This window comes from Ciconia boyciana, chromosome 2, assembly GCF_034638445.1.
Source record: "Ciconia boyciana chromosome 2, ASM3463844v1, whole genome shotgun sequence".
NCBI classification, from domain to species: Eukaryota; Metazoa; Chordata; class Aves; order Ciconiiformes; family Ciconiidae; genus Ciconia; species Ciconia boyciana.
The window spans coordinates 68,116,544-68,138,420 of NC_132935.1; the positions used below are offsets into that span (position 1 = coordinate 68,116,544).

Sequence of the window (21,877 nt, forward strand, 5' to 3'; positions counted from 1 at the left end):
AAGCTGCGTACATTTTCAACCATTCTTTCCCCAAAATTTTTCTGTAAAAAAGTCCTAAACACAGAAGTTGGTATTTCATAATGAACTTCTCTAAAGAGCAGGGATCTAAAGATGTGAGCGTAATTGTGGAATTATGTTCATTTCCATGGCAATGGACTACAGCGTCACAAATACAAGATTATAATGAACTGCAGGTGCAAAGCAAAAAGGGACTGTGAAGAAGAAATCTCTTATACAATTGCAGATATTTGAAATAACACCAGCAAGAAAGAGGATGTATTTATACAAGGAAAAAAAAAGGCATGCTGCTGTTTTAGGTTTTCACTGAACATTTTCTGGAATGTTTTCTAATTTGTTCCAGGAGAAAAAAAATCAATTACAGGTTTGAGATATAAGGAAGCTTGATGGTTCAGGCTATGCTTCAAAGATTTAGAAGACTTGATACAAAGGAAGAACTGCCTAATACTGACAATATGTCCACCACTGCCCTGTTGGAATAGACTATGCTGTTGTACGTCTAAGAGGAGAAAAGTGGGGATGGCTCATCGCAAAACTGTTGCCTCCTCCAAGATGTTAATTACTGTTGTATCTGATCCCAACCAAAGGCTAGTAATTAGCTACATACAATTATATTAGTCTGTTCAGATAGCTGTGCTATGTCTGGTTTTAATGTACGTACTAATATCGAATGTGAGGCCCAGTGAAAGATGCATCCCCTGAAAGGCAGCCAGGTAGGCACGGCCACCCAAGTCAGAGGCAAAACTTGTATTAAGCAAAGAGATGTTAAATGCAGGCGGTGATTCCTAGTGTAAAATGGACATATACCCACCTATTGACAGGAATCAATTTTTAATCTGAGAGGACTGCTAGACTGCTTCAGAGCTTCAAAGTGAAAGATTTAACTGGTGTAGGAGCCTTGAAAGAGCGATTGGATAGAAGAGTTCAGATGCTTCACCAGAAGGAAGAGGCATGGACAAAACCTGAAACCCTGATGCCCCTCTTGGCACAACAAAACCAGCAAGCCAGCTGAATCATGGAAGAGAGACCTTTCTTATGTAACTTTAGGTAGCCACTTGCACTGCAGGAGAAGCAGACTGTCACAGCTCTGGTTCTACAGACTAGAAGGTATTGTACATTCAGAGAACAGGGTGTAACAAGAGTAACACATGGGAATTTAAAGCAAAAGCAAACAGATAGAAGTGTGGACCGTTCTCTTATCCTGGAAGAAAAAGTCATTCAAAGTATTTCAGTTCAGGCTCTCACTATCTAAAAAGACCGGGCATAAAAAATTGGAAAACAATTTTTCTGCACAAGGCATATTCACTCCGTGCACATCATTTGCTGAACTTGAGACTGCACAAGCTATGCACATTAATAATAATTATTATATACAATGTTTTTTCCACTAACTAAATTTCAAGGGCAATTTATATGCAATGAATAAAAGGCTGTAACTTCTTCTGAATAGGAAACAAAAGTGGTGTTTCATTACATCACATAATAAGATGTATATTCCATTTGGTGCCTTTTATGCCTTCATAATGTAAGTGAAAATTGACATTAAATCATTCCAACTGGTACATTATATGGAGTGAAAATAAGAGAATTTGTGAAAAAAGAAAAAAACACGAAGCTTTTTGGCACTGAATGGCTTTTCAAGAACACAAGGAATGTTGAAAGCCATAGAGGAATGTCTTTGGGAGGCCATGGGAGTGCAAAACAAGTATAATGACAGAAAAAACGAAAAACCAGAGCTAACGGTGAAGGTAGCAGTGCTATTACTTGTGAGAGAAGAGGAGGAAAGGTTAACACCTATGCAGAGCTGCTCTTTGCCAATAACTTGAGAAAGACAGAAGCGTTTTTTCCTGGACAGAAACACTTTGAGCAAAAGCCATGAAGTGCAGAAGCATATTTGTTCTGAGAATGCACCTAACACACACAAGCTGCTAACACATAAAACTGAGCAGAAAGTGAAACTTTGCCTTATTTCATTTATATGAAGGTTCATATAGGTAAGGTAGAGTTCACATAGGTAAATCAACTAATGTGATTCAGCATATTAGTTTACTGAAAACATTTTAAAATAACCTAAAAAATACAGAATTTGTCATTTTTTTTTCAGAAATTATCAGAAAAGGTGGGGTCATGGTGGGGCTTGTGCCATTTCATCAGGGATGTCACAACTTGGTGTCTTGCAGTAAAGGCATTTTCACAGCACTTGGGGGGAGTCTAATCCTGTGACTGCTGTGTAGGGTGGTGAGCAGCTGGGCATCTTAGAGGAACAGAGCAGGCAAAACTCACAAATCATGTACATCTTCTTGCCAGCCTTGCAACGTCAGTGCTGTGAGAAAGAATTCACAGGTCTGTATCAGTTACAGAAATCAAAGCTGTAAGGCAGGTTAGAAGGGACCTGTGTTCTCTATTTTCTCATCTTGTGAAACCATAACCAAACAGCACGAAGTCTGCACAGTACCTTTCACCTCTGGCCGATACTGCATGCCATCGTCTTTCTTTCCAACTGCGTTTGTGTCATCTGTTTCTAGATGATAAATACATGCATGGATAGCTATTAGGAAAGGCTTATTTCCAGAAAACTACATGTATGTCACTGAGAAGCCAGGATAATATTTGAAGAAGTATTTTAATTGCAGTAAAACTGGACACATCCCCACATTGTTCCTCCCATACTACCAGGCTGGTAGCACACCTGGTCAGTAACAGAGGCAGTAACCCCAGCAGCCAGACCAACACATGGCACACCTCAAGCTGTAGGTTTTGAACTAAAAACTCTTCCGTGGTATGGGCCTAGGTTATTTTGGTGACAGTCTGTTTCGGTTTTGGAACTGCCCAAGTTACAGTTCTAGATGTAACTGGCAAAGAGATGGTGGAAAGCTGTTATTCCCACGAGAAGGTCCTAGCTGCAAGACCCCAAAACTGAAGTCATGCACATGATTAAATACAAGGCAGGAGACAGAGGGTTTCAGTGGACCATTCCAACACTGGAAAAGGAAATGGATAAATTTGTGCAACCAGGGCCCAACTTGACTCCCTTTGGAAGTACATTGTACAGCCCACAGCAGCAAGAGGGAATGTTTCCCACACACCGGTATTCCTTTTGCTCTCCTACTTCTTACCAGCCTCTCAAGTAAGACTCGTTGGACTATTGCTTAGATTCTCCTAAGAGCTTTTGCTGTCTTTCCAGGTAACAGCAGCCAAAGAAAGGTAATGTAAACACAGCACGTATGTATGTAGTGTAAACATACCTCTGCATGGAGAACTCTAAAATACAGGCGGGGAGTTCACTGATAACTGGATCAGTGACTTCTGATCAAAAATGGGAAAGGGAAAGCTCTACAAAGCCCACTTATGTCAGAATTTACATTTACCAGAAAACCAAAATTAAGCCTACCTGAGCAGTGTCCCAGATGCCTGATGTCGATCTGCTCTTGCCTCAGACATGATGCTTCTCTAACAAAGCATGGATTGTTATAGGAACTTCCATCAGAAGCACATACAGGATTAAAACTGTATCCACTGCAGTCTATATTACATACACACCTGTTAATTGAAACATACAGCAAAGCAAAATTGACATCCAGCAAACAAAAATTAAGTCATGTTGAGTCCTCAGTATACACTAGCTCATACACTAATACCAGGAGAGAAGAGCATGTTGCATGAGGATGCTGAAGAATTCATTGATGTCTCAGGCTTCCAAGCAGCACGTACAAAATTATGATCAGGTGCTTCAGTGTGCTTTTTAATAATGTATTGATGTTTCTTGTAGTTTTACTATGGTATCAGTTTCATTGATTAACACCCGAAAATTGATAACACATTGCTAGGAAGATTTACCACATTAATATAACAGTTTGTGGTGTCTGTTCTCAAGTGTGACCAAAACTAGATGAATATTCCACTTTTTTGGGGGTGTCAGAATCCCCGACAGGGAAACAAAAAGAAAAGGACTCCCATTTCTTTGAAGCAGTAAAAGGAGTTTTTCTATTTCAGAAGCTGTATAGAATCAATATGCTTGGTTAACTGTGTCATTTCAGCAAGGTGTTCATTCATACATTTGGAAGTTAACAGTAGGTTTATTATGTTGTCTTTAAAACAGGATTATGCGATCTGAATTATTTCATATTGCGTCCAGTTGACACTTTGATTTAGACACAGCATTTTCCATATAATTTGCAACTACAGATTGTAAAACAAAACTGGGAAAAATGAAGACCTAGCATGTAGCTGATTCCTAACCACCCAAATGTAGGACAGCCAAAGACTTAGATAGGGCTATGTCTTCCCTGGTTTTGGTTAGATAGTTTTGTTGTCCCAACAAAAAGTCCTGAAATTTTACATGCGTGAATGGCACAGGAAAACTTTCCAACTTTCCAAGCCCCACCCCCCTTGTTTATTTTAATTAATATTCTACTTTTTAACTGAACCTTTATTTTTGAATGAAAGTTTCTCTGTGTGTTTCACATTGCTCCGCAAGATCCGCTCTGCCTCTGGACTGGGAAAAGTAAGGAATGTGGCTGCAGAACGGGGGACACGGTGGGCACCTGGTCCAGCTCTCCATCAAGCTCCTCCTGATGCCATGAGAGCAGGAAGAATTGCTCTGCATCTTCTGAGGAGGTGGCAGTGGGCACGCGGTCCTCTCCTTGCCAGAAGGCTCTACACAGGGGGCTCATGGTCTGACTGCTAGGAGCTACTGCTAGCTTCATCTTGATTCACTCTTGTAAGACACAGGGTGGAAAAAAAAAACAAGCTACCAACTTGCCAGGTTTTTAATGTTCTTTCCAGCTGTTCCAGGTACAATTAAATGATTAAATAGATATATGTGTGCCTCAAGTCAGTAACAAATCTCGCAGCAGAACCTAATTCCATGCTGCAGAAACACTGATGGCCAGCGTACCTTTTTCTCTCCCTTTGTTTCCATGAGCACCTTTTGTTATGTGAGTTTAAAGATGGTAATTTTCCCACTAATATTTCATGCCCATGAACTTCAGATTGTTGCTAGACAAAAGAACATCTCTAGTGCAAATGGATTTTTGAGTACACCTACTGACAGTGAAAAACTGCCCCAGTAAGACGTCTCTACACATCTTAGAGATCTACCTCAAAGTACTCATGAAGCTGCTAAATATCAACATGATGAGCATACGATTATTTGTTCTTACTAGAAGTGGTAATGGTTGTAAACCTTAGACCCAGGAAAGGAAGTACTATTTCGTTTACATGCTCCCACATGATTTTAAGCCTAATAAGCCTAATGAGGGTTTTATTAGGATTTACTATATGCAAATAAAAGGCTCACGGCTCAGCAGTTGTGCACATTTATTGACACAAATGAGCGGAGAGCTAGTCCTCATTGGCATGACGCTGGCTATGTGCTTATGTATACCTTTGCTCAGCCTTAGCTCTCAGGGATCGCTGCTGCCTGCGTGCGCCCATCCTTGTCAAGTTTGAGCACATTCGTCTGTATCTCCAGACCAATTGCATCTGTATTTCTACGCCCAAACAGCTCTAATTCTGTAGTCACCATCCAAGGTCCGCAGCATCATAATTACTGTTAGTTTTTGTCATTCCTGGTGACAAATAAGGTGACTTTTCAAAATATTTTTTTCTTTCTCACAGTGACGTTACAGGCTAGAGTTGAACCTGCTTGGAAACTGCTTACATTTTCATGCTTTGTTCTGTTCAGAATTAACATCTAATGTTAAATCCTTACTTTCTTAGCATTGCCAAATGCTTGGTTTGGGGGTAGTTGTGAATTCCTGGCCCTGTTCTTCTGATAAACACTCTCAGTCTTAGCTCTAACCGTCTCTTCAATGTACAAAAATTTCTTTTTATCATTTAAAATTTACATCTAAAAGTAGGAAAATAAAGAAAAAAACAAACCTACAAGAGGAGGGCTTGTGACACGTCCGTAAGGGCTGGGGCAGCGTGAAGCAGCTGAAGGCCGCTGACCAGGTGCAATGGCCTTGCAGCTGCTCTGTGTCCTTGGAGCAGGACAGAGCTGGTGGCTGCCGGGGTGGGAGCCAGTGCAACACCCGCCCGCTGCCAGTCTGGAAACTGGGCTTTGCTGGAGCCTTGCGAGCACACCAAATCCCCGCTGGGGCCCCGACAGACCCCGACCAGCTGGCAGACGTGCATGCTTTCCACCCGCAGGCGAGGGCCGCAGGCACACCAAACCTCCAGCGAGGCCCTCGCCGCCCAGACAGACCCGGCCAGCCGGTGGGACGTGTGCCTGCTCTCTGATCTCCAGGATCTGTCCCTGCTTACAGGATCGGTGCCATCCTCCTTCCAGGACCCCTTTTCCCGTCCAAAGGCCCTGCCTTTCAGGACACCTCCTCTCTCCAGAGCCCAGGCCCTCGGTTTCCCAGTCTGAACAGTCTGTCTGCAGAAGTGCACCGCACGAGCAGCTTCCTGCTGCTGACTCTGTCTCATGGCTCTCTATTGACTGGAGGATTCAGGATGTGATGCTTTTTTTTAGCCCGGGCATTACCCAAAATTTACAACCAGTCCACGCTGGTTGCAGCTTGGGAGTTCAAAGGTTCAGTTTTGGACCCTCACCCCCCCACATCCACCCGACTATCTGCCTGATGCCATTAGCTACTTCTTCTCCTACAACCGTGATGCCAAATGGTGTCTCTGGCTTTCACCTGGCCATTCAGTTACTGGTGTAGACGCTTTGACAGAGCTGTCTGGCACGTAAAAGCAGCGGGTTTAAATACACTGCAGGATGATGAACAGTTGAACTGGACTGATGCACTTAAAAAAATTGAGACTATTATGCTTCATTATTCTGGCATAAAAGCCTGAAGCCGTTCAGAGGACACGGCTGGGGCATGATGCTCTGAAGGGAGCAGGGCCTCGGCGGATGCAGTAGGGCAGCAGCGAGGAGGCCAGGAGCATGCATTAGAACCCTGTACCCATCAGAGAGCCCGCGTGGGGTGCAGTGAAGTTGTCCTCGCTCATAGCTGCTTGGCACTAGACCCAAAATACAGCCAGGCCTGCTGGAAGCGCCGAACTGTGGGATGGGAGCACTGAAATGTGGGGAATGCGGCTCTCGGTAGGAAGCATGAAATGGAAGTTGTTTTTAACTGCTCGGTGTTGGTGAAGGAAGGTAAAACTGTGGGCAAGCGAGTTGCTGCTCTGATGCTGCACATCGAACACATCGAAACTGGCAGCTGAGTCCCTGCGAGAGGACAGGACCACCAGCACAGACTGAAACAAAAAAGCAGCTCAGGAGAGTACTGGAAGATCCCCAAACGGACCTGCTATGAAATATGGAAAATATGTTACACCCTGAAGTCAGAGAGCTACAGAGGGCAGACAATAGGAGGAGATGACAGGAAATCCAGCCTCCTGAGGGGAACAAATTCCCCCCACCAGCCAGTTTGATGCCTAAAGCCAGGCAGAAGTCAAAGCCCAAGCCTACCAAGCACAGCCCATGGGGCTGAACCATCCCATAGAGCATACAAGCAGCACACAAAGTATGGGAGAAGACGCAGCAGACAGCATTCATGAGCTAAAAGTGGGGCCCCAAAGGGCAGAAATCTTAAGGGGGGCTGTGTTTTGCAGGCAAGGAAAGCCGTGTGAGGCATCACAGACTGTGGGCTTTCTTTTTCTTCACAGCTGACTGAAACCAGACACGGAATTGAAGTCCCATATTATAATTTGTTCCCTGACAAGCCCTGCTTATGCTGGCGAGAGAGCATGAAGAGAGCAGAGGACAACATGGAGAGCTGCTCAGGAAGGGAGGACAGGAAAAACCTGACATCATGAAGGGTGAGCGAGGATATGTGGGCAGAGCACAGGAGGGGCACCCAGGAGGAGAGAGAGAAGACCCTAATTGTAAAATTCCTAATATCCTGCCTTTTAAGCACTTACTCTCACTCCTGCCTTAGCTCCCACCAGCGCTGCCTCCACTTACAGAGGTCCGTGAGAGCAATGCCACGTGCAGCATCCCGAGCTCGGCCGTGCAGCTACGGACACTTTCTGGCATGACTTGGCCTGAATGACTGATGAACAGCAGCTCTGGGGGCCACCAGCCCGCTACGGGCACTAGCCTGAAAACTTAGCTTCAGGGGCAACACGATGCAACGGTTTTGATCTTATTTCTACATTTTGTTCTCTGGAAGCCCATAATGCACTGGGGAATTAGGACACGGCCCTGAGCACGAGAGGCTTGCTTCCCATCTTGGCCTCTTCCAGGTCTTAGCCTCTTACCTTCTTACCCGTGACCACACAATTTCACCTGAAATTTAAAAAAAATAAAATACAATTCCATGTGAGCATGTACCCATGAAAATATTAGCCAATACAATCGGAGAGTAGGGAAATAATATGCAACAGGAGACAATTTTATAAAACAGGAAGCATCAGAAAGCCTATATCAGCAAGATTTACGTTAAGATTTTAATCCATATAGAAAAGTATTTTGAACAGAATTTTCCACTTTACTTCTATTCACTTTAAAGATGTATTAAAACACTATCCTGTATTTGTTGAAACAACATCACAGCTTTGGTTGTAGCTTTAAATATTTTTAACACTGATTTTTAGGTAACATTTTCATTCTATTCCTTATAGAAAAGAAGAGAAGCAAGGTGCATTTTCACCCCTAATTACTAGTAGAAATAAAAATGAGGTGTGCTGTAAGCATGCACTTTCTGGTGTGAGCAGGTAGGCGCACACTGAAATTACAATGCACTAAAATGCCTGGTTTGCAATTAAAAAAAGTAAAAAAAAAAAGGAAAAAAGAATAGAATAGTACCTATCACACAACAGTATTTGTAATAATAGGAAACTACTCAGGTATAGAAACTTAATTTCTTATGCGAGAAATTAAATAGCTAGAACCTCTTAAACATTGCTATTTTGACCCCTCAGTATATTTTCACAAATTCTAAAGGCTGGTCTGAGTTTGGATGGCTGATGCAGTCTAAGGAGATGATAGCATATGATGATGTCAGTCATAAATAACTGCAGAACAACATCTTGTATTTAATTTTCTAGTGTGGAAAAACTGAGGTTCAAACCTAGGTCTGAGTTGCTTCCATGCTACAAGCAGAGCAGGAAGGTGAACGTGGGACCACCACAGCCGAGGTGAGCAGCCAGCCCGCGGAGCACAGTCAGTGACACTCCTGGTGTCACACGTGGACAGACAGCACAGAAGCTTGAGCCCTGTGTCTCAGGCAAATGCCACTCTGACAGGTATGTTTATTCCTCAGGAGTGACCCCACAGGGAATCAGGAAGGATCTTGCAAAAGAAAATCCAAAATCATGCAAAGCTTCACAAAGAGAAAAGTAATTATTTTGAAAGCTTGCAAAACAAAAATGTCAAGAGTATTTTTAAACCTCATATTATCTTTCTCCTAGCTCTCAATTATTTATTTCTGCTTTTTGGAGTAACTTCCAGGAACAATTGCCTGAAATCCAGCAGTGGTACAAGCATAAATTAGTCTGCGAAGCTGATCTTCAGCTAATAAAAGTGAGGATAAGCACAGCAAAGTCTGCATCAAAAATAATTAAAAAAAACCCTACAAAACCCCCCCTACTGGCTTCTCTGTTCCCCCAGTTGCTTTTTCAAAAAGTGCCAGCCTTCACTCAGGCTTGCCAAAGCCATGCCACGTTGGCTAAATCAATCATCATATCCCAATACAAGTCAAGACTATGGCAAAATCTTAGCCCTACTACTGATATTGGGTCTTTTGCCACCGTCACTTGGAGCTGAGTGAGGACTCCAGAGCTTGAGCCCCGCCACCGCTCTGCTGTTGGCTTTTGTATGTGTTTGACAACACGATCCTCCTTGGTGCCCCTGGAAAATAAAGCAAAACTGCCAGCTGGCACCTTCAGCCTGGTGTGTGGCTGATCAGCACAACCTTCAGAAGAAAAGAGTTAGTCACTTAAGGAAAAGTCACTTAACAGAATCGTGTACTAAGGACATCTTGAAAATGCTTGGTGCTTCATACCAGAAGGAAGTGAATGAGTAATTCAAGTTTTTGCTGTAACAGCTTGTTGTAAAAGTCACACTGGGATAAAAGGAGTCAGAGCACTACAAGAGTTTTTTTCACGATAACCCTCCTATTGGTTTTAACCAAAAGGATTGAAACAGGTAGCTACAGCTAATTCTCCAAGTTGATGTCTTGCTGGAGAGGGTTGTTGCTCAGTGTCCTCAACAGATCTTTTCTCTCGCATAGCCCTGGAAAGTCAACAGGACATCTTCAGGTGTTTTCCTGATATACTAGGGTATACAGAAAAAAAACCCTTAATTTTGTCACTCATTATCAGAGAGTTGACATCCTAAGAAAAAAGGCACCAGCTTGCTGTGACAACATGCTTTTAGAAGTTTCATGTGTATCGTTCATTAACACCATTAGTTAAACAGAAAAGCATTTGAATTTCAGGAAAGTACAAAGTGCTATAATTAAACCAAACACAAATTTTAGGCAGTTTTAATAAATAAGAAATGAGAATGTACAACTTATTTATTAGGGGCTACTAAGTGTAACAAAGAAAACATGTTTAGTAAAATGTGACACGTTTGAAACGAGCTCAGGCTGTAAGAGCACTTGCTGCTATCAGTAAATTAATTAGATCCCCAGAGATCAGAACACATTTCAAGGCTCCTTTTTGTTTTCAGGCTTCAAGGTGTACGTCGTTTGTTGGAAGTTCTGCGTGCTGAAGAACCATGGTAGATTCAACAAAAGGAGTAAAAAAAGGAAAGGAAAAGCATTACAGGTTTGCGGAGTGGGCTTGGCTCTGGGGAGGGGCTGGCGTTTCCAACCAACAGATCAGGCTTCTGCATTTGTGCCCATCATCTGGGACTTGCTCATGAATGTATTTTTCTGGCCTGGCCTCACAGAGAGTGCTGCTTGCTACCCCTTCCCAGTAGCCGAAAGCAACAGTAAGCTTTCTCAGCTACTCGCCCTTTTATTGGCACATCTGTTTACAAATGTAAAATGAAAACACTAGAATAAAACAAAGTGTGTGAAATGCACACAGATGGATAAGTGTATGCTTGATGGAATACATTTAGGTGAATTGAAATAGCAGGGGTGTTGCAATTGCAGTTAAGAAGATAACCATGTCAAATGAAGGATTACCTTTCATTTGATGTTTCTTCCCTTGTGTGCAATTCTTCCCAGATGAAACCTGAACTAAGGAAATCTGGATTTCAAAGTGATTTCTCTACCTATGTGACTAGAGCTGAATCTTCATTAGTTTTTTTGGCATCTTTTTAAAAATCCCTTTGTAACACTGGGAGATAAGGGCAAGAGAAGTAAATTTCAATTCTACGAGCTCCTCTGTGTCCTGCTTGAACTCCCTCTCAGCTTTACTTCTGCCCAGCAATGCAGAACACCCTTTAAATACCATAAGCTTCAGCTACTTTCCAGCCATCCCTTCACTCCCTTTTTTAATTTCATGGCATGGCTTTCTCTGGCCACTGTAGAAATTTAGTCCCTAACTGCAGTGAGCTTCTAGCAGCACACATGGTGAACTGATGCTTGTTCTCACAAGAGTGACCTAGCCCTCCCTCCCCCCTTGATTAACAGAAACCTTCAAAGACTTGGCACACGCTGCTGCAAAGATCATTAAAAACACACATTAAAAAACCAGGCCTGGATTATGATCCGTCTAGGATCTATTCAATTTCTTAATAGTCAGTATAATGAAGAGACCATTATATTATTCATTTCATATCCGGATTTCCTGTAGCCCAATTTTACATAATTCAGTAATCCCACGACACAATCATAAATCCCTTGTTTAGGTTGATTTCCTCTATTGTTTGTGTTTGTGTGTTTTGTTTTACACACAGAGACTTCAGATTTTTTTTCTGCTGGACCAGAAAGCTGTGAATTGCATTTACACAGGATTAAGATACCCTTCCTTACAAATACCTACATACGATATCATATGCTAAAAAGGTCAAAAAAAAAAAAGGTTGGCTATGGTAAATGAGTGAAAAAGTGGTCAAAAGAGGCAAGTATAAATGAGCATGTCATACTTCAAACAGACCAAATCTTTCCCTGGAAGACAAGTTAGATAGACAAGGCAGAGACTGGGACTTTAAAATGTCCATATTGGTATTTCTAAGTGTTAATACTTACACTTCTGAATTTCTGGTTTGGCCATTGTGAAAATAGACATTATGTAAATTATAGGCCAGTTGAATCTATATGTTGCTGAGACACATTTTCTTTCCAAAGTAAATCTCATAAAATGTTAATCTCGAAAGGTCTACTTGGGGATCAGTTGTCAATCTTTCTTGAAAATCTACATTATGAGTCAAAACAGATCTTTGACAGCATAGTACACATTAAAAAAAGACTGAATGTGCTCGGAATCTCATTTCCATTTTTTATCTGTTAAAAAATAAAATGTAGGTAAAACTGAGAACATGACACATTTGAGCTTTTGCAGTGAGGCTATTTTTAAGTTAATGATTTCTCCATCAAAGATGAAAAAAAACAACCCCAAAAACCAAAAACCAAAAGAGGAAAAACTATATTTTAAACTAAAACTAATGAAATTTATTCCAGCTATTTAGGGACCAAAGGAAAGGAAGGTTGTTACTGAGCATAAGATGGAGGGCAAGATGAGCACTCAAGTGGGGCCTTGACAAGATGGAGCAACCTCCTGAAGTCTGAAGATGAAGGGAAAGCCACAAGACAGACTGGGGGTGGACTGGTGGGGAAGCAGCCCTGCAGAAAAGGACCTGAGGATCCGTTCAGTGGAGCAGCAGGTTGGAGGGCAGCATCACAAGAGGGTGGCCGGCAGAGCAAGGGAAATTACTGTTGTCCTCCAGTCAGCACTCATGAGGTCCCATCTGGAGCCCTCTGACCAGTTTTGGGACCCCCCAGTAACAGCAAATATTTTGAGAAACTGGAGAGGGTCCAGTGGCGGGTCACTGGGATGGGTAGAGGGCCAGAGCATGTCCTGTGTAAGGAGTGGCTGGGGGCACTGGGCTAGTTCAGCCTGGAGAAGAGGAGGCTAAGGAGGTGACTGATGTTGTCACCAAATACCTAAGAGGGGTTATCGAGAAAACAGAGGGAGGCTCTTCTCAGAGTTGCACAGCAGAGGGGCAAAAGACAACCGTTGCGGCGAGAGAAATTCTGATTGAACACAAGGAAATTATTCCTCAAAGTGAGAGCAGCTCAGCCCTTGAACAGCTGCCCAGATGTCAAATCTCCCTTCATGGAGATGGTCAGAGCTCTCCTGGAGGAGCCCCTGAGCCACCTGAATGAACTATCCCTGGCTGCAGTGCAGGGAAGGAGCCTGGACCAGATGACCCCCTAGAGATCCCTTCCAACCTAAATTATTCTACAGTTCACGATTTCATTCTGGATATTACTTTCCCGCAGTTACAACATACTTTAAAATGCCTTTTAAAGTAATATTCCTTCCAACACCTACTAGATGTTGGCACGTTGTCTTATTTGGATATCTAGCAGTGCTTTGGCATGCAAGAAGAAAGAGACATACCAAACAAAACAGTGCAAGAGCAGAGGATATAACTCCTCGTAAGCAATACTACTTTTTATCTTGGAAAGATATTTCACATTTGAAGAAAAAATGTGAGATGAAACCCCTATTCTTCAATTGATTAAAATGATTGATTGGTTAATATTAAAATAGTATAAATTGATATTATTTATATTTACTATAAATATAGATATTATTTATATTTAATATATAAGTATTAAAATGTTCTCCCTTACTCTGAGCATGAATTTTGGTATGCGTAAGAAGAAACTTGTGGAAAAAATGACTAGATAATAGTAAGAAGCCTTAAAAAAAATATGGAAATCAGGACCGTTTGAAAATTGAAGTCTTATGAAGAAATATATATATACTTAAGAGCTTGCCTTTCTAATCACAATATCAAGAAAACCCCAATCCACAAGTAGTTTATATTACCAGTTTCTTTGCTAGTGCTGCTGGTGGCTATTGTAAATAAATAAATAAATAAATAAAAAGTTATTCAGCTCTCAAAAGACTGTAAATAATAATTTCAGTTTCAATCATATGCAGTAAACTGAGGCATCATGTTGTTTAGAAGCTTTATAAAAATTACACCGAACGTTATTTATCTGAGTTTTAAAAAAATTCACTGGGAGTCCTTAATAGCCACAATAGTATTACAAATATTTATATACACTGCTTTCATTGATGAAAGAGTTGGTTCAAGTGCTACACTGATGAAAATTATTTTACGACCCCATCTGTTTTCATTTGTTTTGCATTCAAACTGTATTATTTTAAGTGTTTGAATATTATTGGTATACGATGTTCTGATTGTGTACTGATAGGAAGATATGTTTATCTCTATCACATGAACAATCACTAGAACTGAAAAGTCCAGTGTGTGCTAAGAAAAAAATGCAGTCTGGTTACCCTAGAGCGTATCAACAGTAAACCGTATGTGTTTGCGTTGGTGCCCCACAGGATTTACCCCATCAGCTCGAGGTGGCCCCAAGCTGTGTGCTGCCACCTCCATCTCCACTTCTCAACCCACCTTCATTTCCAATTCAAAATTCCAGCAGAAAACATACACCACCCTCATACTCCTACGTCTTTAGGCTTCTGGCCAGTTTCCCACATAAAAATTTAAATTCACCAACCTCTCATGTCCTTTTTGACTCCCCTGCTATATGTTTTGCACCATTATGTGTAATACATTGCCTTTTCAATGCAGCAGAGGAAGGTTCTGGCCAGAGACACATTTTGATGGGCAGGGTAGAAAGGGAGGTACTGACCGACTGTCTCAGGCAGCAGTTCTTCCCATGACATATACAACCTATGTTTCAGTTTTGTCGCTAAAGGGGAAAAAAAATCACGGCCAATCCATGTGAAACCTGTTGTCTGCATCCTGTTACCACAGACCTACAGAAAACCACTGTACGGACAATATGGCATAGTATGCCTTATGCAACTTTAGACTAGTGCATCCACAAGTGATTTCTCTATGCTCTTGAAAAGCCTGCCCATAAACTAACAACTCTTTAAAATACTTATAAGTTGTATGAGAAAAGAAAAAAAAATCTGGAGAAATATATTTCGGTGATGTTTCTTCAACCCGATTCCATTTTGCATTTATATAAAGAAATAATGTACTGATTTGCATACAATTGAACATTTATTTTCTAAGTATGGCATGCTGTTTATGGCAACCATCTCCTCAGACTTTATTTCTTTGTCTCAATCAGTCCACTTAAAATCAACACTGAAAATTTTTGCAGAGGCAGTGGAAATTATAAAGTTGTTTATATTTTTGCACTCAATTTACTATGCATTGTAACCACTTCTGGTTTAGATAGATAATGTTTCTGAGAAATCAAACAAAATGAAGATCCAAATCTAAAACTCTGTGCAAAGCCTGAATTCTTCAGACTATGTGTGATCTTCTGTAATAAAAGCATATGTAGCAACTTTGATCAGACACAGCCATAATGCTTTAATGCCAAGCATGAAAACTAAAAATTTGTAACTTTTTCAAAGGGGAAAATACAATTTAAGAGCATCAAAAAATTAAAATCACTAACTTGTAACATGGAGTGCATCTCAGCTGTGTACAATTGAACTTGTTTAAATTTGCTTTTAAAAAGCACCAAGATTTGGTAACTACACAGAATAATTTAGGCTTGAAGGGATGTGTAGAGGTCATCTAGTCCAACCCCCTGCTTAAAGCTGGCCCAAGGCTGTGTCTGATCAAGTTCAGATCATCTCCACAGATGGAAACTCCACAGCCTCACCAGACGCCTTGTTCCAGTGTCCGACCACCCTCACGGTGGAAACATTTTCCATTATGTCAAATCAGAATTTCCAACTTGCACCTGTTGCCCCTCACACTATCAGTGTGCACCTCCAAGAAGAAAGGACTTGCTTAGACATCAGCAAGTCCAACTCTAAAAATCAGGAAATGCCAAGTGGTTGGTCTTGCTCCTGCTTCTTTGATGCATGAATGATTCTACGGTTTTCACTGGAACTATCAGGTGCCATCATTTTTTGCATAGGACTCCCACATCTTTCCAGGCTGAAAAGACAAACCACAGTCCGTAAAGAATAAAACTGTCTTTAGCAGGATCTTCCCGTTATCAGGGGAAAATCTGCCTATTCTGTTCTCCAGGCTGTTGTGGCTGGCCTGTTGGCAGGTCCTGAGATTTCTCATTAACGCCAGCTCATTTACCTCAAACGACTCAACACTCTGTGCCATGGATGTGTCCCCTTCCACCAATTCACTGTCTGTCCACAGGCTAATCATTTTATCCACACTTAGTTTCTGTATTCATAAAATGGGAGTACAGATATTGTTTTGCTTCTCAAGAGCACTCGGAGCAGAAGGAGCTGATGTTTGTAAGGTCTCAGACTGCACAGCTTGGAAAAGAGGATGAAAAAATGCATAATTGTATATTTACTGTCATTATTAGCATCTCATGACTTTGGCTCTACATTATCTACTGAACATTACGAGACAGTTCAGCTAACTCATTCAGTTACTATCATGAAGCAAAACTCTCTTAAAATGCTTTCTGTAATGATGCAGATCACTTTATTAAGTGTTTTAACATCGCAAGGGCTATCTAGGCCTAAGAAGCCTACTTGAACTGAACTAAATGTATTTTTTGTTTGTGGTTCAGTAGACAATACCTCACTATCCAAAAAGGGTACAGTGGCCATTCTCGTGCCTTAAAATGGAAAATCAAGGTAGAATACGTTTATGAAATTAGGGTGCTTGTATGATTTGCTAGAACTAGCCGTGATAGTGGCTGTAATATGGTGCAAAATCAAATTCCATAATAATATGAACCTAGCAGTGTTTATACAAGTCTGATGAAAGGTACTTGTGCTGCCAATAATTTTATATATGATGATATAGTTTTATGAGATTAAAAAGCTTGTTGAAACCCAACTGGAAAAGGAGTCAAAATAAGATGTAAAAAGCACTCTTAAGGGGCACTCTACTAGAGTTTCCCGAACAGAAGATTTCAATCCCATCCTGTTTCTGCCAGGTAAATAATTGTTTTGATTTTAGGAAAAAAAAAAGCCAACTCCTAGCTTCTACTTATGCAAGTCTGGGACTTTCTATGTGACTTGTCAAAATTAACCTTGTGAAGGCAATCTATGTTAACAGAGCCCAATTTAATCTAAGTCTAAACAGACAGTGACTATCACTAAAGCCTATTTTTATGGTCAAAGGTCCTGGGCAAAAAATAAAGTTGTTTAGGTTGGAAAACTGACAAAATTGGAAAAATGACAGATCTGATAGGTTGTGACCAACCCTCATGGGAATATCTTCTAACTTTTGAGTATTTTCTAGATAAACATTTTCATTTCCACATATTTTTTAAATGAGGACTAATTAAAGAAATCTTAGAGGCAAAAGAGTGCGCTCTTCCTGTTGTCAAGACAAGGGAGCGTGCCTTCATTTTATGTGAGTGAGATGTAAGGAATAAATCTTCCACTCTCCTCAACTTTATCCTAATTCTTTTATAGATACTACATAGCTCAGGAATGCCAACTGTACAAGTACAGAATGAATAGGCAAGCTTTTACTGAAGTGGAATGCTTCAGGATTTATTTTGCAAAGCCAAGAGCACATCTCAGTGCATATAACAAACAAATCTATACCCAACTTGCCAGTCATAAATGAAACAGACCAAGGCAATATTGCAGAAAATTATTAGTATTATAAAAAAACAGCTACAGCTCATTTGTCTCTCCACAAAAGAGCAAGCCTACTTTGGTAGTATGACATTTTATGAAATGTGAAGTATCGTGCCAGTATTCATGTGTACTATTACCATTTTGGCTTCCCTCGTGCGCTATGATTTAATCTTGAATACACATCTTGAATATTAGTGCTAAGCTGCTTTACTGCCTGAGATGTCTTCATGCTGATATCCCATAATAAAATCTTGTGCAATTAAGACATATTTCAACAAGAGATGGATTCCAGCTGGAAGACAGAAGGGAGAGCGATGCTTCCCCTGATTAGCGATGTTCAGGCTCTGTTATTCTCAGATGCTGTACCCTCCATGTACACAAAAACGTACCATTTGTGTGCCTCAAACACCTTCATGTGCTGCCTCTGCAGCTGCGACCTCAGAACCCACCATCAGCCCAGACTCCAGTTAAGCTTCTTCCGTACTGGTGGCCAGTGCCAGGACAACGGCTGTGGGAAAACAAAGCCCCATCAATTAGATGGGACTTCTTTTACCTCCCAACACACCTCAGCGCCTCACGGGGCTGTCTAAAGGAGCTCTTAGCTCCATGATGTCTCTGCCCCTTCTGACAGCCACGCAGAGCCTGGACAGCCAGGATATACTCTAACCATCAAGCACCTTGAGTAGGGAAATTTGGTTGGTGCATCTGCTTCTGCATTATGGATTGTCTTTAAAATCTTCTTGTTTCTTGACCATTCGTTTTGAGCTCTGACAAGCAACTGATATTGTTCATCAGTTTTCCCCTGGGTGCATCTGAGAGGTCAAGTGGCACAGTGAGTTTGGAAGAAGTGACTGGCTCAGGTCACCAGTTCAACTTAATGTTTAGGTCCAAGCTTTGCACTGATGGAAACAACTGCCTGTAATACTTCATGAACAAGCAGAACACAGAGAAAAAAAAATTCAGGGATGAATTATCAGTATTTATTTCACATTCCTGTTTGGTTTTGGGTTTTTTTGTTGCCAGGATAAAACAAATCAAGGTCCTTTGTTTGAAAAACATTTGATAAAGATTCTCCAATATACCTCTTTGTTGTTTTCTCCCTTTACCTTGCAACTGCAGATGGTTTGTTCTTTACAGACACGTCAAACACGTTATTATTAGACAGCATTAAAGCTTCAATTAGTAAGAACAAACATAGTCAAGCAGATGATCATGTACTTTTTCTTTTTTTTAATATTTTTTCCCCTGTTGTTCAGTGATATTGTTAAGGAAAACTTATTACTTACCCAACATTTTCTGCATCTTCATCACACTCAGCCCTATATTTGCAAACTCCACATTTTGAGTGTTTTCTCTGAACTTCTGTCCCAGATCCTTCATACTCTAAAAAAAATAAGGTACTGTTAACAGAAAGCATGACTTTCATATTAAGCTCTGATTTTGCTTACCTAAATCCATTTGCCTTCAGGTATATTGTCAACATGAAGTTATCATAGACTGAAGCTATTAACCTTAACAGTGCTCCCTATTTCAAAATCAGGCAATTGGAGGTGGTAGAAGTGTACCAGTGAGAAGAAAGCACCCCTGAAAACAGGAATGCTTCATTGATTGACTCTTCCATTATTCTTATTTCAGTGATTTGTTGTTATTCTCACCCCACCAGACACACAACCAGCATTGACATGTGTCCCAGCCACATTTAATCTTAATTGGCACTGATAATATGTAAACCCTGTGCCTTTTAGTGTCCTTGAATATTATGTAGTGGGGATTTGAATGCTATTTTCTTTGACAGTTTTTAATTACTGATATCTTTATGCAAGGTTACTGCTTGCATTTTTCCCCCTTTCTTTTTCCAACTATGGGATTAGGCTGTGCTCATTTCTCATATATGCTGTGGTATATTTTCCAGATTACTCTGAGTAGTTGTACAAGACTAAAAGGAAAAAGTTATCTTAACAAGAAATTGGTAGAAATGCTATGTCCCAAAAAAAGTAAAATTAATGTCTCAATATTCTGATCCTAAAATTATCTGCACCAATCTTACTATTGATGTGGATATCAAAACTCTTCACTGAATAAGAGAGAAATATAACTATACTCGTATTGTTTCACTACCATTAGTCACTCCTATTTTTTATTTTAACAAAGCCATAAAGGAGAGAGGGGCATTTGAAAAGCAGGAAAACAGCCACAGAAATCTGCAGAGGGAGTCGAGAACCATTTAACGTATTGCAGTATGATGGTGGTGTAAGGCTGACTCCAGAAGGCTGATGGATGGAGATCAAAGTGATTCTCTTTCTCATAGCAGCTTCATGTGCTGTAGCAACAGCTAATCAAACACCACCAGTTAAAAAGCTGCATTTACATTCTTTAAATGTAAATAGGAAAAAGAAATCCAGAAGAGTCCTTCCTAATTTTCCTGGATCTTGGCTGAAGGGAATCTCTCCCTCCTACTTGGACGCTGGGCTTACATGGAGAATAGTGCAGGTGAGCCTCTCAAATTAACTTCTGTCTAAAGCATGCCGTGCATTTTTCAAAGATTAATACATATCAAACTTTACTACAAAATTCCCACTGTAGAAATTCTATTACCACTTTTTAAGTTGCAGTAGAGGTCATTTGCTTTTATCTTTACAAATGTACATCTTGTTTGATTTTTCCTTTTCCTTCTTTCTAGATACCGCATTCCTGTGCCTGTGTCTGGCATCCTAAAGTGTCCTTTAGTGTCAGATTTCACTTCTCCATGCCAATAAATGACCCCCTGCAGTTCGAATAAGTTAAACAAATGGCATTGCTCGTGGCTTTCATTCATGGTATTTCCACTTCTTTTGCTGTTCTTATTACTCTCAACGCCTTTCCCTAGCATGTTAACACCCCCCAGAATTACAGGTGCAAGAGCTGGACACACTGCTCCAGAAGGGTTGTCATCAAAGCCAAATACCGTCTATGATATTCTTCAGTTAAAACATCCAACAATCATAGTAATTTTTGACCATTTTTCTGCACTGACCATTATTATTCACATTTACTTTATTATTCACCCTGTTCCCCAATGAGTCCTTTTCAGGGTCATCAGTCTGTAGGAGAGAGGCTGACATCGAGGAAAAATTGCCTAGATCCTGGACTCGCTACATAGAACTCTGTCCTCAGGCATTAAAATCCCACCGGCTTTTGCATCCTGTTAGCTCAGTGACTTCTCCCCTGTTGTCCAGGCCCGACCAGTACTGACTGGTTTGCTCCCAGGTCACCAGTGGAAGGGGTCACAAGGCCAAGAACAGTCCCTAAAAACACTCATTTTGTAACGATTCCCTAACATTTAACGATCCATTGATTGGCAATATTTTTGCACAGTAGATGTGCACTGTTTGGATGTTGTGCCCTCTAGTTACTTAGACTTGTACAAGAAATTCCCTTTGACTGAGAAAGGTTATGGTTTTGAGGTGGTACACTTACATAAAGTGTTCTGTTGTACAAATGCCTTTCTTGGAAAAGTAAGTTAAAAAAAAAAAGGTAAAATTCTCAATAAAGGTTCTCCATTAACCCATGATGACTGGCATTAAATATTTTCTCCTCCCTTAATTCTGCACTCAGTTGATTCTTCCACCTTCTATTCCACTGCTTTGCTTCTGATGGATGCCAGAATGAGAGGCTGTAGCCCGCCCGATCATCACATTTATCCTTCTCAAAATATTTGTACGTTATTTCTCATGGTTCTACTGAAGAAAAAGAGACCAAAAAAGTCATCATCAGCCCAGAGAATTCTTTACCACCCATTTTTAAAGCTTTCAGGTGCAAACCAGCCAGACCTGCTGGTTAGAAAACATCTGTCTTCAACATTTGGTGCTTAATATCCTTCTGCAGTACTGTTAGCATGGAAAATATGTCATCATATCCTATATATACTATCATCTGACTTGACTACAAATACAACCAGAATGCTTTACAGAGCACTTTCGCTGCACTATTAGCATTTCAATTTTGTAACGGAGCTAAACAAGCAACATGTACACACAGGCACATGCACACCCTTCCTCATGGGCTTTAGTTCTGCTCCCTGTGAATGCCCCGACACCTTTTCATTTTCATAAACAGTAGTCCACAACTACTTGTTCATTGCTTCCATATGCTATTCAGTGTGAACTTCTCTCTCGCTCCTCCCCCCTCGCAAATTGCTTTCTCTGCCTTTTTAAATTAG

The 21,877-nt window shown here is 40.8% G+C and overlaps 1 protein-coding gene and 1 long non-coding RNA gene across 2 annotated transcripts in view; one reads left to right on the forward strand and one right to left on the reverse strand.

Moving 5' to 3' along the window:
• TMEFF1 (transmembrane protein with EGF like and two follistatin like domains 1) overlaps nt 1–21,877 on the reverse strand; it is a 124,813-nt gene that overhangs the window by 8,504 nt on the left and 94,432 nt on the right. Inside the window, exons 5-7 of the mRNA XM_072852927.1 lie at nt 18,966–19,062; nt 3,410–3,558; nt 2,474–2,539 (exon numbers count right to left, since the gene is read on the reverse strand). Of these exons, the coding sequence (XP_072709028.1) occupies nt 2,474–2,539; nt 3,410–3,558; nt 18,966–19,062 (312 nt within the window). The remainder of the gene's footprint in view (nt 1–2,473; nt 2,540–3,409; nt 3,559–18,965; nt 19,063–21,877) is intronic.
• On the forward strand, nt 9,047–12,786 carry LOC140647836 (uncharacterized). The gene is made up of 3 exons (XR_012040972.1): nt 9,047–9,114; nt 10,652–10,749; nt 12,555–12,786. It is a non-coding gene; the product is annotated as an uncharacterized lncRNA (long non-coding RNA).